The 18,403-nt window shown below is 36.4% G+C and overlaps 1 protein-coding gene across 1 annotated transcript in view; it reads left to right on the top strand.

Moving 5' to 3' along the window:
* DCC (DCC netrin 1 receptor) overlaps nt 1-18,403 on the top strand; it is a 619,636-nt gene that overhangs the window by 507,695 nt on the left and 93,538 nt on the right. Inside the window, exons 17-19 of the mRNA XM_072952215.1 lie at nt 380-518; nt 5,767-5,874; nt 13,641-13,835. Of these exons, the coding sequence (XP_072808316.1) occupies nt 380-518; nt 5,767-5,874; nt 13,641-13,835 (442 nt within the window). The remainder of the gene's footprint in view (nt 1-379; nt 519-5,766; nt 5,875-13,640; nt 13,836-18,403) is intronic.

The raw sequence follows: 18,403 nt of genomic DNA, 5'->3' as shown, positions 1-18,403 counted from the left end.
TCTGAAAAAAAAAGAATTTTGATTATTAGAAATAAATTGAAGTTAAAGTCAGTGCAGATAACCTTGAAAATGGAACTGACAAAAGAAAGCGGAATTGGTCCTGTCTCCATGGTTATTACCTTACTTGGGAAAATTTATCAGCTCTCTGCCTCTTTTGAACAACATAACACCTGATTTTATCGATTATGTTTTAGATGTACAATTGGCCAGTGTAAACCGGTTACAGAAAGGAAATAAAGTCAGTGTTGTGTCCCAGGCCTTCGCTGTTTGGAAATCAGTTCCCTTTTTGTTGGCTTTTGATAGTCTTCTTGTGTGTCTTGATTTACCAAGTTGATAGAGTTCATTTTTTTTTCTCTTTTCTTCTTTCCCACTTGTTTAGTCAGAAGACACAACATCTCTTAGTTACACAGCAACAGGCCTCAAACCAAACACCATGTATGAGTTCTCGGTCATGGTGACAAAAAACAGAAGGTCAAGCACGTGGAGCATGACTGCCCATGCCACCACGTATGAAGCAGGTAGGTGAAGAACAAAATTTCTACTCTTGATATTTGGTGATGGTGTTTCCTAGGTTCCGAGGAACAGGTGCGCACTGCAATGTCTAAATCACACTTTGTCTTACATAGGATATTTTATACTTTGTAGTTCATAGCACTTTTATACCTAACTTATCCTCTCCACTCTAGATAAGAAGAAAAGAGTCCCCAGTGGACTAAGTAATCTGGTTTTACTCTGGACACTAATTTAGGAGATAATACACAAATCTTCTTTTCAGTACATTTAAGGAAAGATATCTTACTCTGTCCAAAGCATCTGTGTCTTTGATCAGTAGATGCAAGAGGTATTTACTGTTTTGGAAAGAAATTAGATACAGAATGGAACATCGCATTATAACTACTGTCTCATAGATGCTTATTCTGAATAACCTCCGGTGGCTGGGGAAGAGTTTTCTGGGTGGAAATAACAATGGAAAACTTTCATGCATTTGGAAATAGCTCAAATCTAGAGTAAATGCAATCCGCTGTAAATTTTACCAGTCACATTTACTACGGGTCATAAATGTTGAGTTTATAACCTTAGTAGGCATGCAGTGCACTTGGCATTTATAGTTCACAGAAATCCAACATTTGAAAAAAATAGGATTTAACATGCTTTTTGATTGCTTTCACAGCATTGTATAATATTTGGGGGTAAATGATACCACACGTTTCCAGATTTTTTTAAATATGCCAATAAAATTTTTATCTGTGTAAGTTGAATTTTTTTTTCCCACTAGAACTGTCCCACAGTTCTAATTTTTATTTCCGGCTACTACCTTAACTCAGAGAGTTCATTGCGAATATTTTTGCAATTTTGTGGATATTTCTTTCTATAGGAAGTTTTCTAGGTTGTTTGATTTAATTTCAACATCCTCTTCTTCTAGTTTACATGTTTACATATTAAATTATTTCCTTAATTCTTTTAATTAATTAATTAATTAATTAATTTATTTATTTATTTATTTATTAATACATCAGTTCTTTCTCTTAGGATTGTGCCCTGGATGCTAGTGTTCATAGCTTCTTAGGGAGAGCAGGGTAAGCTGAATGAGTTATGTACTATGGGGAGAATAAAGGCCCTGATCTTTCTTTTTATTTAAAAGGAAATGAAAGGAGTTAAATATAAACCAGTAAGACATTTGGTCTTCTCTGAGTAAAGAGAAGGAGTAGTAATTTCCTCTTGAAAGCAAGGAAATTCATTCAGTTTTTCCATGTCATAAACATAAATGCACACTGACACCTGGCTTGATAAATACTCCCTGTTGATTTCTCATCAACTGCCTACCCTTGTAGGGATGTCAATGGTGAGACCCATTGCTGACAAAAAGATATTAACTTTTAGAGATGTGGTTAGTAGGAAGGGCAATTGTCAAAACAGGTAATGATCTGGACAGAGGTGTAAATAGCATGTGGATAAGATCCCTGGGTGATGCTGAGGAGTAAGAAGTAATTCACAAGTGTCTGCAGATTTTATAAGTGTGAGAAGGAAATGACGTGCATGAAGTAACTCTAGAGTTTGCTTCTAATTCTGTAGTAACATCAAGACTATAGGGGTCTGCATTGTTATGCACTTGTGCTGAAATTGCTCATGATAAAAGTAATAGCAGCTGACAAATTCTTGAACTCTAGTTAACTTAAGTAAAATAAAAATGATTGGAAGGACACCTGAAATAATGAAGTGTTGGAAAGGAGCCAGCAGTATTCCCAGGCTTTAGAGATGAGAAACTATCAGACTCTCCATTCAAGATGTTACAGTCACAGTGGTTTGACTCCATGTGTTTTCCTTTCTTGTATAACATTCAGTTTCCTAGAAAAGAGTCACATAGCTAAAGAGAGTGAGTTGAAGGTCATGAAAGTCCTATTTGTTGTTGCTGCCCAATTCACGTGACAGAGGAGAGCTTATTCCCAAAGGAAAAAGGAGCCAAGTGTTACTCTAAATGAAGAGGAAGGGATGGGATGTTGAGCAGTCCTAAAACGAATGCTGAATACAGTTTCCATGGTTGGAAATCTTCCAAATCTTGAATGTTACCTTCCACTCGTACACCTAACAAAAAAAGTGAAGCATGGAAAAAGTCATTTGAGAAACAAAGTAGAGGGTGGTGCCGTGTCCAGTTGTCTGAGATATTAATTACTGGTTTCCAATAAGGTACATTTTGACTGTCAGATCCTGAGATAGGAGGACTTAGTAGAAAAGATAAAGAGAATACAGTCTATAACTTTGAGAGAATTATAATCTAATACATAAGAAATATATTTTAGAAACAATCTTGAAGTAACAGGAAAATACAGTCATAGAATTTTGGGCAAGTTGGAATCAGAGCAAATAGATCCAACTAGAAATGCTGTCTGGAGAAATCAGGGAAGGTTTTGCAAATGAAATAATGCTTGAGCAGTGGCTGGGTGGATCATCAGGTACCCATTCCAGGGCCTTTCAAAGGAAAGGAGTACCATGTATAAATAAAATTACACAAGCAAGTATCTAAAGCATGTTTTTAAGAGACACTTATGAATGATTCAGGGTGACTGGAGCATGATATTCATGGACAGCAAGGGGAAACGAGGCTGTGTAAGAAAATAAGAGGATAAATCCTCCAGGGCCTGGTATTATTATTCATTTTTATTTATCCACACTTAATGCAAAGAGGATGGTTAAGAATTTATAAAAGATTATTTCAGGAAAACCCACGAGATTGGAGAAGAGCAGACCAGAGATCTTGTGCTTGACTTAGGGGATCATTGAAGTTGTTAGGGCAATTTTCCAAATATGAGGGAACAGTGTACAGTTCATATGATAATCCTAAACATATAAGCTGTTGATTCCAATACCAGCATCTCTATTCACCAACAGTTATGTGCCTTGAGGAAAAAGAAAAATTTGTGCAGCACCTTAAATAGATTAGTTGTTAGGTTTTCTTTTGTGTGGGTTTTTTTTTCTTTTTTTTTTTTTTTTGAAAAATAACCAATTCTTCAGTGAATTATTTTGCTAGCTAAAGTTGGAGTCATTTTATATTTTTTTTTGAATCTCAATCTAGATTCAGTGAAGCAGTCTAATCATCATCATTTGTTTTCTAAATAAGCATCAATTTTAATTTGAACACATTAAAAAAATATTCCCACTGGTTAAAAAGACAGATCTTTCATTACTTCCAAAATTGGATAATTTCTTCCTATGTTTGTTATAATAATCTAAGTCAGTTTGTGGCTATATATTACCTTCCTATCTGTGGCTTAGAAAATATCTTGAATGAGCTTTTTACGAGAATAGTCCTTCTAAGATAACATTGTCTCTTAGGTGTTTTTCTATTATAGATCTTTGGTTTTTGCAAGAATATTCTTGTTCTCTTTTCATTAAAAAGTATGTATTAAACTATAGCTCAATATACAGTCTCAGAGGCCAACTACATTAGACCTTTTTTTCTCCTCCTCCTTTTTCTGCTGTGTTGCCTTCTTCCTTCTCATCCTGTGCCTCCTCTTTAAAAAAAAAAAAAAGAATATATTAAGTACTTTGTCAGGATATCACAATTAGTTGCAGCTTTGGTTAAACCTGAAATCCTAGTGACTTTGAGAATCAGGGTGTTGGAAATAAAATGGTATGATAGATGGGAATGTTTGGTGTCCCTCTATTTGGAATTCTATTCGGGAAGAGAAGCTGGAAATAGAATGTTGATAACGCTCAGATTCTGCCCTGAACATTCAACAGAAGACCAAAGAGTATTTTAAGAGTCAAGATGGAATTCAGAATTCAGACCTCGTTGTACCTCTCTTATAATACATAAGCACCTTTGTGCAGAGATCAGGAAATTCCTCCAGAACCCAACTGCAGAACTTATATATGTCCTGCAAAATTGCCTGTGTCAAATTTAGAGTAACTGAAAACAATGATGGATAGTGGACTTGGGCATCGTGAGCTACCTAGAAGGAAAATTAGCTGGACTTCACAGCATAGAGAGTGAGAAAGCAGGTCAAGGAAAGCCTGAAAGATATTGGACTGGCTTGGCCAGTTTGCTGCCATCTTTATAGTATATTTAAAATTTTGTTGAGCACAATAGAGGAGAAGAAAATTTATTTTTCTTTTACCCTTCCAGGTTCTGGGCTGAACCCCCTGTAGTAAAAGATTAACAGGAGAAAAACAGAAGCTTGATCATATATATACCTTCTATATACATGGGAGATACCCAGGAAAACAATAATTCCCTAAAAGGGCCCAAACCATCATTTTAAATACTATCTTCAGCTAAAGGCAAAAGATGCTGTGGGGTGAGGATCCAGGAATGGGAAGTTTTCAGGCAAATCACAGTCCACAAGGGTATGACTGTGATGTACATTTAAGTCTCTGCCTTCTCCATTGGTAAGAAAATTCTAGAGATTTTGTCATCTTTCTCTTCCTGGTACAGAGAGAGAGAGAGAGAGACACCCTTATAAACATAAATTTCTTTTTTATAAAAGGGTAATTTCTACTCAGTTTTCAGAACTTCTTTGTCTGCTGTTTCTTAAAAATAATCAGCCTAAGATCAATCTTATGCCAAAGAGGCATACTTTGAGGGTGACCAGTTATGTTCCTCTTAAACAGTATGTGGGAAAAGTAGGTCTAAACAAGACAGGATTTATTGCAACCTTACTCCATGGCAGGGTAAGACCCTCACAGATTCCTTATCTTTTCTAATTTCAAGTATTTTTTGCCTTTTGTTAGGAGATAATTAGTATGTTACTTAAGCAAGATGTTTTGGCTTGCATTTAAATTCCTTTTGTTTTTTGGTTTTTTTTTTTTTTTTTTTTTGGCTGTTAAGGAAAAGTAGAATTAGGTGATTTTTCATCTATAAGTCCTACAATTGTAACAGAATTTTGTCTCTTGGAGACATGTAGCCATCAATCTCACTAAGTACCTGTGCGTTTCTTCGTTCTTTTAGCGGTTCTTACATTTTAAGCGTGGCACTCCTTTGAAAAGACCCGTTACACACTTTTCTTCTCTAAAATCACACATATCTTACTCTCCTCTCTATATTCACACCTTTGAAATTCAATTAACTTCCATGGAAAAACATTAATTTCTGTATTTTTGTTTGTTTGCCTATTTAATCCAAATGCCTGAAATCAACTGTCCATGGTAAAATAAGCCTGATACACTGCATGGTAGATTCCGAGTGTCCACATCATGATTGGAAGTCCCATAAATGTCTGTTTTCTTTCATGTCCAATGACAAGGCCATGTCTCTGTTTCATCTCACAGCCCCGACCTCTGCTCCCAAGGATCTGACAGTCATTACTCGAGAAGGGAAGCCTCGCACTGTCATTGTGAGCTGGCAGCCTCCCTTGGAAGCCAATGGGAAAATTACCGGTAGGCGTCTCAGCTCCCTTCCCTGCGTTGCTCTGCTTGGCCTGTGATTGCTTCCCTCCTGCGCACTGCTCCTGCCTTTTATGTATTCAGTTTTCTGTCCCAGCATCTCAGCTGCCTCCTGACCCTTCCTGATTGTCTCTTCTTGCCCCTCGCTGACCTTGAAATTCTTCTAATGGCGCCTACAAGTCTGCACACAAGCACATTTCATTGGTGTTGCTTCCTGAAAGATGTGTATTTCAATTAGTACAGATCTTTTGTTTTTCATTGTGTGGAGCATTAGGACAGCCTTCTAATGGAATGCCTCTGAGCATAGATGACTAAAAAGAAGCCAGTTGTTTGGCAATTATCAAATACAAAAGACACTTAATGACCATGTATTTCTGTATGGAACCAGGGAGAGGAGGTTTGTCTGAGGGTTTTTAGTGTCTCATGTAGCTTTTAGCTACTTACTTAAATCCTAAGGTCCGGAAAACACTTAATATTGACGGACAGAAATTGGACTTAATGAATATTTCACAGTGACAGATTTTATTTTGCCAAATATTGCTGATAACATCAACGCCTAATTAGAGCATCCATTAGAAGCCTGTAATGTTAATTTAGTATGAAAAATATAATGGAGTTCTATCAGAGATTTTGCATTTAAATGATCACTTTAGGCTTTTAATAGATGTCTCCATAGCATATAATTATTATGAAAAATATTGTATAACTGAAAATGTGTACATTATAGTCTAATTAACTTGAACCATTGGGTTAGGTACATGTGTGAGTCACTCCTGTTTCTTCTTTTCTGAGACCTGGGGTGGATAGCACTATTATAAATTAACAGAGTCAGTCAGTCATTCTGTGATGCAGAGATAAGCATGGAAATTACAGTTCAGATGACATCCTTACTTCATGGGAGTTACTTTTTGAATTTTACAAAATGAAAAGATAATGTGAAAATTCCAAATGTGATTTAAATTTAAGTGGAAGACTTGTTTTCTCAAGGAAATTCCTCTTAGTGTAATAGCAAACAGAATTTCCATTTGAGCTGATACATATGAAAAATGAAGAGGGAGGTAAAAATCTCTCCCAAATCTTACATACTCATTTGTCACTATGCCAGCCTTTTTAAAACTAAGGCTGGCTTATTCTGATTTTCTTTCCTCGCCTCCCCAGTATTATGGTATGTTTTCATTGGTTCTTTTTTTGGTGCTTTTTTTAATTGTTTTCAGGATGACTTTTATTATGTTGTAAAGAGTTAGTTATAAGCAAATGGTAAATCAACAGATAATAAATTTAAGAAGAAAAGATAGAATACAAGTTGTCTAAATAAAAACATGTTCTTATCAAAAAAATTTGGAGGGATAAAGGATAAAATAAGTCATAAACTACCCAATTCTCTTCTTGTTTAAATAAATCTCATCAAATAGTTGATGTAAACAATGCAGTGTGTTTTCAAATCTGAAAAAAAGCTTAATTCCGCTTTTTGATGGAAAGAAATGCAAATTAATCTGAGCAGTAAAATTCTGTGTGCCAAACTCATAGTGCATATATAAGAAACCATGTCCTCATACTTTATTTAGAGTTGTATTTCAGTAGTTCTCACTATGAAAAATCCTTTCTCTCACAGTGGAATAGGAAAAGTATGGGAGTAAATATGCTTTCATCTTTAAAGTTCATTTATTAAAACCAAGTTTTGATCATGAAGTTGAGATACTTTGACTCTGTTCATCTTGGAGCAAACACTAAGAACCCTTAAAACAACTTCCGTTCCTGGCATATTTTGATTCTTTCAGTCAAATTACTTCCAAAAAATAGAGTGATAAAATACTCAAACTACCAGACCATTAGGCAGAGGGCTCAGATTTTCTACTCTCAGTTTCTTACGAGTTTACAAAGGAAAGTGTGAGTTCCATTATGGCAAGGCATGCGTGTGCCCACGTGAAGGGGTGTGCTCCCGTCCTACTGTTGTATTTCCTTCTTTCCCTAAGTCCCTGCATGTACGTGGCAGTGGCGTAGGGTGGTCAAGAACCCAAGCTTCTGAGGGAGATGCCCGATGTTATTCCCCCTCCCGACTCTTACTTTAGAAGTTAGAACCTCTTTTGTAGAATTGCTATAATGAAGTACTGAGAAAAGCACCTGATGCCCAGTGAGCACTGAAAACGAGTGAATGATTGTTACTCCCATTTGAAATCCATTCTAGGACAAGATTTCACAAATGTGCTCTGCACAGAACTCAGATCAGCGATTTATAAATAAATAAATATATAAGTGAAGTGTGTATGTGTATTTCAAAAAGATTAAGCAAAAAAAGAGGACAAAGGGGACAGATCCAGATAATTCCAGTGCCTAAATTTGTCGACCATAAACTGGCATCTTAAGAATTTAGACTGACATTTTTCAGAAGAAAATGGTTCAAACTAATTAAGCACTTACTATATGCTTGGCTTTCTGATCATGTACTCCTATTACTCTGTTTTGAAATGGAGAGTCAAGGGCCTTGTGGAGAAAATAACACTCGCATAGTCAGATCACCTAGAAGTACCACCGTGTTTTGCTCTTCTTATTAGTATTCGACTGGTCCAAGCCAGTGATGCTCAACTGATTTATGATTTAATTTGTCTGAGGAGGGACTGAGCGTGGTATTTTTTTAAAAGCTCCCCAAGTGACTTTAATGTACAATTAGATTTGTGAAGCATTGATCTGAGGAAACGTAGCATCCAACATTACTTAGCATCAGGGACCAACATATAGACAGGGAGGTGGCTCTTCAGAGGTTGTTTCCTTATCGATACCATCTAATGACTGAGGTGATGCGCTCTTTATACTCTAATCTAATTCTTCTTCCTTGAAATTCTCTTTTTTGGGGGCTTTTGTAAAATCACCTGACCACTTTTCTTCCCATCTCCAGGCTGTGGTCTCATTAGCAGACATTTATTCCACCTGTTCCATAAGTGTTACTTCCCAGAATGCAGATCTTTTTAGTCCCTTGTTTACTTTCTCTGGAGAAGTATATATTCTGTAGCCAGGACTGCAGGGAATAGGCATTCATGTCTCTGCAATCTGTATTTCCACCCAAGGAGTTCTGAGTACATGCATCATACCTCACAGTGTACATTTCCATTTGTCTGTCTGACTGGCACCTCATTCTCCTCCCCACTCCCCCTCACTCCCCTTCTTCCTTATATTTTTTTGCTTATCACCACCACAACTGGCCAGATAACGCACTGTTATACTCAGAATAGGGATCTGAAAACCCCTTGGGACTTTGAACCCAACTGGATACTCATACTGGAGTTGTAGGTCTAAATATTCTTACTCTCGTCTTTTGGAAGACTCTACACTTCCCCCAGTTACAACAATTAAAAACATACTCATCTTGACTTCTTCCTTTACATTCCCTTTTCCATATTATCAGGAGAGACTATCTTAATGCTAATCTGAATGCTTAAACTCTAAGGGCTGAAAGCTCCAGGAGAACAGGTTTCATATTTTGCTCAATGCTTTCTCCCCAGTAACAATATTCTTGGCACTTAGGAAGAATTAATAAATATTTACTGAGCAGAATAATCATTGAATTGATAGTAAATACATTGTTTGCCTTGAAGCTGAAGTTTCAGCTTCCAAATAAGATACTTTTTAAGTAAAATAAATAAATATTAGCCATAGCATTTACTAAGCATATCTTACATAGAAGATAATGTAATAGAAATACTCAGATATGTTAAGTGCTTAAAGTGCATTCTATCACAGCAACTTGTTGGGTAAGAAAATTGAGACATTCTTAGATTAAGCAAGTTGCTCACGGTTGGAAAACTTGTATGGGATTATGACTTGAGGTCAGATCTCGGAATCCAAGTCTGTGACTTTTGACCACACTAGGTTAACTTCCTTGCTGGGAGAGGCCATGTCATATATCTTGGTCTTCCCAGTACTTACCAGTTCCAAGAGAGTTGGGATTGGAAACTTCCTGACAGTTTGCTTCTGGAATTACAACTACCCGTTTGTATGAGTAGAATCAAAATGAAAGATGTACGCTGCTACATTTTATATGTGTATTTAGACAAATAGTATTCTGATGCGGGAGTGCCGAGGTAAACTGATAAATCTATGACAGAACATAATACTTCATTATTTGGCCAGTATGTTGGGTAAGAGAGAAAAACGAAGTGGAAAAACTGTAAGAGGAAAGGATGGAGGATGACAGAGATTTGGACAGAGAGGAAAGAGCATACAGATACACAAAGATCGTGAGAAACCAATGAGTGTGTTCCAGCCTATGTGGTTATATGGAAATCTATAAAGCAAAAGCCTCAGTAACATATTAAATGGCCTCAAAACACGACAAACACACATTCAGATGAAGCTGTGTGATTTCTCTAAGGCCAAATTTTAAAGTTTTGAATGATAGTTTGTTTCTGTTCTCCTCTTCAGTTCTCAGATTTACAACCAATGACAAGCTTTTTCATAAATTTCAGGAAATTGCTCAAATACAATTTGGAGTCAGAAGTAACGCTTGCATGTTCAACTTTACATACCTGATGCCAGAACCTTCATTTTTCAATGCTTAATTGAATACTCTTCACACAGAAAAATTGACAGTGAAGGCAAACATTATATTCTCATTTGGTAAATGAAGAAAATCAGCAATAAGTGTAGCTGACTTGGATGGGAGCACAGTTATCCAAACTCCCAGATTCATCATGCCTTTACAACAGCCCATGAAAACTTTAACAGTTTCATTAAATGTCGTGAATTTAAAAGTTATATACTTACAGGCTAAGGGATTTTATTAAATATGTGAGTTTCAATACCCATTATGTGAGGACAATTTTATTAGGTTTTTTTTTTGAAGAAGAAAAAGTAATATAAGATAGAGCTCCTGAACTAAAGGAATGTTTTCATTCCTTTGAAGAGATAAGACATGTACATAATAAAAGCTAAAAAAAATTTCCCAGTGCCAAGGTCTTCTATTCGGTAAGTGTGGTTCTTTGGGTAAGAATATAAACTTCTCTGACTCAGAGAATATTAGGAGATTTTATTTATGTTGATCATGGCAGCTGAGTTATAAATGAATAGACATCCTTGGGTCAGAAACAACTTCTTCATCCAGTAATATTTCAGAATCCTTTTTGAATTATAGTCTTCCAATTTTGGTGTTAACCAGAGGGAGGAGCCATACAACCTTCACAAATTTTGCAGACTCCTTTTTCTGGGTCTTCTACCCTCATCTCTCTACATCTGAAGATATTCGTATCTGCAACATCAGCATCTCAAGCAAATACCACAAAGGATACAGCGTTCACGTAATCAACCACAGCAGCAATTCCTGACGTTACCTGGACACAGAAACCATCTGGGGTGCAGATGACTGGGGTTACCATTAACCTATCGTGTTACCTGTTGCTGTGTAAATATATCACCACAAATTTAGTTGATTCAAACCACACACATTTGCCAGCTCATTATTTCTGTCGGTCAGGAATCCAAGTACAGTTCAGCTGAGAAATCTGATTTAGGGGCTCTTACAAAGTGACAGTCAAGGTGTTAGCTTAGGATTGATGTCTCATTTGAGGATTAACTGGGGAAATATTTGCTTCCAAGCTAATCTACCTGTTGGCAAGATTCAGTTCCTTACTGAGTGTTGATCAGAGCCCAGCCTTGGTTCCTTGTCACTTAGTCTTCTCCATCTGGAAACTTACTTCATCAAAACTAACAAAGGAGAGAATCTATAGAGTGCTAGCAAGACAGCAGTTACATGTTATAATCTTACATAACATAACCATGGAAGTGACAGTCCATCACATTTGCTATATTCTGTTGGTTAAAAGCAAGACTGGCATCCCATCTACCCTCAGATGGAGAAGATTATGCAACCAGGAGGCAAGGATAATTGGGAGGCTGTCGAAGACTTGTGTGCCACACTTGTTAAGTCTAAATGCCCTTTCTTGGGGTCTGTGTTGTCACTCATGCCTAGTCCCCAGGTAGTTCTTCTGATTGGGCCGATTTGGAAAACAACAAACTCAGGGAGAGGTGAGAGCCAAAGCGAAAGAGATGCAGGCTCTCAGCACTGATTGGAATTTAAGAGAAACGGACTTCCAGGTGTGGGAGTTTGCAGCACTGCTTAATCCTACAGAATTATGAGGAATTATGAACTAAATATTCATTGTCTAAAAACACATACCCAAACCCAGGCATGATTCTATAAATCACTATGGGATTAAGTGACAAATGACACAGAATCATATCATTGCTCTTACAGTTTATGGAAGTGTGTTACAAAGTTAACAGAAGGAGAGCTCACTATAGAGGAAGGTTTCATATGTTAGATGTAGCTTATGCTGGACCTTGATGGGTGGGAACTGGATAGAGAAAGTGAGGAAAGGTGGTGGGGTGGGGTGAGGAATAAGACGGAAGCAGGGGTAAGCGTAGTATGGAGACCACTCCTCCTTGAGTAAGGATTTGTGCTGAGATGTACGCAGTGCGCATGGTTACTTGGGGAGGGAAGTGACTGTGAGTCAGAGAAACCTGTGACATGACCATTGAAAAGCCTATGTGTGAAGGTCCCCAGTCCACATGGGGCAGGTGGGACTCAAAAGGAAGCAGTAAGTGAACCAAAGGAAGATAGTTGTTTTTAAAAATGCAAACTTGTTTGTATTTGATTGACAAAGACTGTATTTGGTGTATGAGAGTAGACCTAGGGACAACTGTGGCCTATCTGATGGAGATACTGTCGCAGAATTTTGACAGAAATGGAGCCTGGCTCCACATTCAAGTAACAGAGACACCTACGATGAGTTCTTTTACATTTTATATTACACTCACCTGTTACTGTAATAAAAAGTGATGAATTAATGCTTTAAAATAAAAGCTAGATTACATATTGGATAAAGATAATATTCGAATATGAATATTTTATAGGATACCTTGATTTTGGGGGGGTACCTATTAGATGATCACTACGAAAACTACTAGCATTCAAGTAACATATCCCCTAATACAGAAGGTAAATGATACTATCAAATGTGGATTATCAATATTTGCAATATCAGCTAGATAACCTATAGTTGCCCAGAAATACTTTTTCCTTTTTTTTTTTTTCTTTTAGTCGAGGTAGGATGGACTAGGGGAAATAGTGTTGGATGTTTAGTATGGTAGTAGAGGATATTATCCTGGCCCTTTCATCATCTAGCTTGGGTCATCCTATTTATCATCATCATCATCAATAGATAATTCATCATCTATGAATGGAGGGCAGCAGTACCCATGCAAACCTCACAGTAGAGTCATAACAAAAATAATCTTTGATTGTTTGTTTTTATAATACTTTAAATAGGTAGGGAATTTTATACTTTTCAGTGTATTTGTATTATTTAAACACCAGCCTAAATAAACATTACTTGTTTTCATAATTGGGTATAATACAAATTATACGGACTTGTTATCTATGTTTTCCATTTTTCATCATGCTTACGTAGTAGAGCAAACTAATAATCAGGATTTATAGGGAGCAGAAACCTCACATTTTTAAAATATGGCAGATATGTTTATTTCTAACATCTCATTCCACTTTCAGATTTTGTACATTGCAGCAATTACTTTCCAGTCTTTGCAATTTAAAAAAAAAATCATTACTTGCCAAACTGAATACTGTAGTTTATAGATTGTGAATATATAGAACTCATTGCAAATTATATTTGGAAAAATGAATGTTTGGAAGCAGAGGTATAGCATGTAATCAATGCACTAAATAAAGTTTCATTCATTTATTTATGCAGCTTACATCTTGTTTTATACCTTGGACAAGAACATACCAATTGATGACTGGGTTATGGAAACAATTAGTGGTGATCGGCTTACTCATCAAATCATGGATCTCAACCTTGACACGATGTATTACTTTCGAATCCAAGCACGAAATGCAAAAGGAGTGGGGCCCCTCTCCGATCCTATCCTCTTCAGGACTCTGAAAGGTTTGAATCATTTCCTTTCATTGTCTTTCTTTTCCTGGGGGATTATTATGAAATAGTTTTGGAGTCTGTGTTGGGAATTGCCCTAAACCATCTCTGTTGGCAACATGTCTACAGTGGGCATTCAGAATAATTAAAATGCAAATTAAACCACGTGAGATATCACCTCAAGTTTGTAGAATGGGCATCAACAAAAAAGAGATAACAAATGCTAGTGAGGATGTGGAGAAAAGAGAACCCTTGGGCACTGTTTTGGGGAATGTAAATTGGTACAGCTGCTATGGAAAACAGTATGGAGGTTCCTCAAAAAATCAAAACTAGAACTACCATATGAGCTAGCAATTCTACTTTGGGGAATATATCCAAAGGAAACAAAAACACTAACTCCATAAGATAACTGCATCTCAGTGTTCCTAGCAGTATTATTTACAGCAGCCAAGACTTGGACACAAAGAAATGTCCACTGATGGATGAATGGATAAAGGAGGTTTGATGTACGTGTATATGATGAAGACTATTCAGCCATTAAAAACAGGGAAAGCCTACCATTTGCGACAATATGGATGAAACTCGAAGTCATTATGCTAAGTGAAATAAGTCCAACAGAGAAAGACAAATAGTGCGTCATCTCACTTATCTGTGGAGCCTACACAAACACCAAACTCAGAAAAAGACATCAGATTTATGGTTATGAGAGGTTGGGGGAGGGAGCAGTGAGACGAGGAATTGGAGGAGGGCAGTCAAAAGGTACCAGCTTTCAGGTGTAAGATAAATAAGTACTAAGGATATAATGTACAACGTGGTAGCCATAGTTAAAATTGCTGTATGATATACATATAGGAAAGTTGTTAAGAGAGTAAATCCTAAGAATTATAGTGAAGAAGTTTTTTTTTCCTTTTTATTTTATCTGTATGAGATGATGGATGTTAACTAAAGCTACTGTGGTAATTATTTTGCAGTATATGGAAATCAAGTCGTCATGCTGTATATCTTAAGCTTAGTGATGTATGTCAATTATTTCCTAAATAATTGGAAAAATATTGGAAACTGGAAAAAAGATTAAAAAAAAAATAATTAAAAGCTACCTTTTGACGCTGAAAGCCAGCATGTCAAAGAAAGATCTATTATGTTATTACATTTTCTGCCATCAGCACAGAGCAGACCTATTTAACTTGACTCTTTTTCATTTACAGCCCTTTTGGAATTTTGTATTGATTTCATGTATATGGGCTCTATTCAAAATATAATGAAAACCTTTAGCCATTTTATGTAAGAGAATAAAAGTTAAAAAGCATTGAATTATGTGAATGGTATACTATTGCCAACTTTAAATATTTTCTTTCAGGAACTATTGTCCTAATGTATTAAAAGAAATTTTGATATGGCAAGACTGAAAATCTCAAAGAAAATTCATGTATTTGTTTTAGGGGCCCAGGATAGCAACATGAAAAAAAAATCTTGCAGTATAATTACTAGAAGAAAACTCTACATGCTTGTAAGAATGAAAATCGCTACTCAATTTAAGAATAGTTGAATATTTGTACAGAATAATACTAAGGCTCATAACTACCTCAAAATGATCTCCACATAAGTCCTTTGTATTTTAGTATTATTTTTTTTCTATTTTAGTATTATTTTCAAAGCATAGTATTATTTTTCTGGAGGACAAATAATTTCAAGAGCCTCTTTTATTTAAAAACTGAACGTAATTCAGATGTTCCAGGGCTGATATCTAAAGATGTATATTGAAGCTATGACATGTGTTATTTTAAAGAAGGATACTTTGTTCTTAAATCTCTTCCACCTTATGCCCATATATCTGGCTGAAAACTTGATAAAACATGATGGCAAACAACTGAAAAATTAGAAGCATGCATCAGAAGACATTTTCACCCAGTTGCTTAGATATACTAAAGAATAAGTTTAGAGTAACTAGACCATCTATTTCTCAATTCTCCTAGGAAAACTACCCTAATAAATAGAGGACTTTTGAATTCTGGTGACTGAGCTATTCAAAAGCTAGATTTGGATACAGTTAATCTGAAAGTCTGCCAAGAACACACAAGTAAGCATTCAGCCTAAGCCTGCATGACAGCTCTCAACGACAAGAGTGGAAGTTGGGAGGGAGGCAGGAGAAAAATCAGCCAGTCTTCATCTATCCAGGTTTTTCTGACTTCATGTCTAAATCAGGTTTCACTCCAAATGAGCAACTGAAAGAAAACTGGTTATTCATTTTGTAGGAGCATGAAATGTAACTAGATAATGTTTCACAAATGCTTCATCTTTGTCTATAGACAAGTGCCAAATTAATTTCATGCTCACAATGTGTGCCAACTAGAGATTTCAGGGAAAGGTTAAGATGACTTAAGGCATCCACATGTATTAAGCAGCAGAGTGATGACTTACCACCGGGTTTATAGGCCCACGCTGATCATCATCCTGTAGATTATTTAATGAACTTCATCTCTCACTTGGTACTGTTTACACTAAGTGCCCTAAATGCATCTGTTAGATGATGTTCAGAACTAAGAACAAATTCAGAAACTTGTTATGTGTCATAGTAGTCCACAAGAGTTACTTCTCATACCTAGATTTGAATGTTTAATTCTGTCTACCCTAAGGATGTCATGCCCAATTAATAGTCAGTTAGATTTCTGTGGTAAATCTTACGGTAAGTTTCAGATGTCTTGAGTGTATTTTAAAGTATTCAGGTATATTGATGTTCCCACTTTTATCAATAATTGATACTGTACATGCATGTATCTCACATGTATGCCATTTACAATGAGAGATGTTCTAAGGTAAATAAATTACTCATCATAAGAGAGTTAAAGCCACAATGAACCAAATCTACACTGAAGACAAAGTGCTGTCTGATTTCAGATTTTAGGTTCTCAAAGCTGCTTCAAAACATAAGATCTCTGTTCATCAGAATGTAACTTTGTTTGACAGAGAAAAAGGCTTACGTGTTGTCCTGAAGCTGAGGAAACCCTCAGTAATCTACTGGGTAATAGGCAAGTGTTCCCATTGCAAATCATGCCTTAGGCAGGTGTCCACAAGCTTCATTTTTTCATAATGAGTCTTCGCAAAGATAGAAGAATTTTCTATTAGAGATTAGGGTTTGTTGGTTTGGTTTGGTTTTAGCCACCAGCCAGAGAGATACAGGACACTCAATCAGTAATCACTGGTTAATTAAAACGACATTTATCATTTGAAAAGAATTAAATTACTATGGAGGTACCCTATGTACATGCATATATGTGGTATATCTGATTCTTTATTTGCAATGCTAATTAGAAGAATCATGAACTTGATTCTTTGACCACAGAGGACTCTGCAAGTACCCGTTTCCCTTCCCCAAATTCCCCATTATTAGACCCACACAGTATGGAAACCTTAGGAGATGTGTAAGAGGCTTGTTTATTTCTGCCCATCACATGAGTTTCCGTCAGTAAAGTAAGCTTCTCTGTGTTGGACCATCAAGTAGTAGGGAGGAAGGATGCTCCTGTGGAGGGATGAACTCACCTTCTACACAAAGAAGCAGAGTCTTCAGCAGTGAAAATGTAGTAGAGTGGGGTCACTTCTCTGGGCATCCTTGTCATTTGGAAATGTGCATCTCTCCCATCTAAGGATACAGAAGTGAAAGCTCTGACCAGAATACAAAAAGGTTTTAGATTTTAAATTGTTCTGTGACAAAATACAAGATTTTCTTGACAAATGACAGGAACAATGAAAAAGTCAAGGTACAGATTACAATCCTGTTCAGCCATTATTTATCTTTAATTGAAAGTAACTGTTAGAAATATTTGATCCCTGTTGGGAAAATACTCTTCAGTTAATAACCTTTCTCGAGACATTCAAAATTTCTAAAGTTACAGTCAGTCTAAATTTGCTGACACGACAATAAATCCAAAAGATAAGAATAAAGATGAGATTGTTCCCTATGACGTATATTTATTTGTCACTTGCTAAAATTTTTCTTAGACTGCAGGTAAGACATTATATAATTCAAGACAGAGGGCGAGATGAAGAATGGAAATAATACGAGATTGGTTTTCTCCCCCCGCCCTTTGTATCATTCTGAAAAGTTCTCACCTAGATTGTGAGAAACTGATTAGTTTCTCAAGTGTGTTCCGTTCTGGCTGCCAAACTTGACCCTTCCTGGGTTGCGTGGTCGTATTGATCCTGACACACCCATCCTCATTCTTGCTGGAGACCTGGTAGGCACGTCCTACAACATAGTGTCTTCCTTTAAAAGCTACGTTAGGAACTTGTCTCTGTTTATACGCTACAGATAATGAGTTTGCCTATCAGAGGCACCTCTCATCAACTGTCCTCTAATGCTGTAACAAAATGTACTTTGAGAAGTCATTAATCTTGACTGAGAAATGGGACAGAAAAATCAAGATAAAAATTAAATCATAATGATTAGATTAGAAAAGATTAGATGGCCTGATGAACTGAAACATGTTTGTTAAATCTTGAGGAGATAACGAAGACATTTATAAAACTTACTTAAGGTTTGTAGAATCTTAACACAAAGCACTCCTGTATATACCATTTTCCAAAGA

This window comes from Vicugna pacos, chromosome 30, assembly GCF_048564905.1.
Source record: "Vicugna pacos chromosome 30, VicPac4, whole genome shotgun sequence".
Classification (NCBI taxonomy): Eukaryota; Metazoa; Chordata; class Mammalia; order Artiodactyla; family Camelidae; genus Vicugna; species Vicugna pacos.
This window is presented reverse-complemented; position numbering and strand designations above follow the sequence as displayed.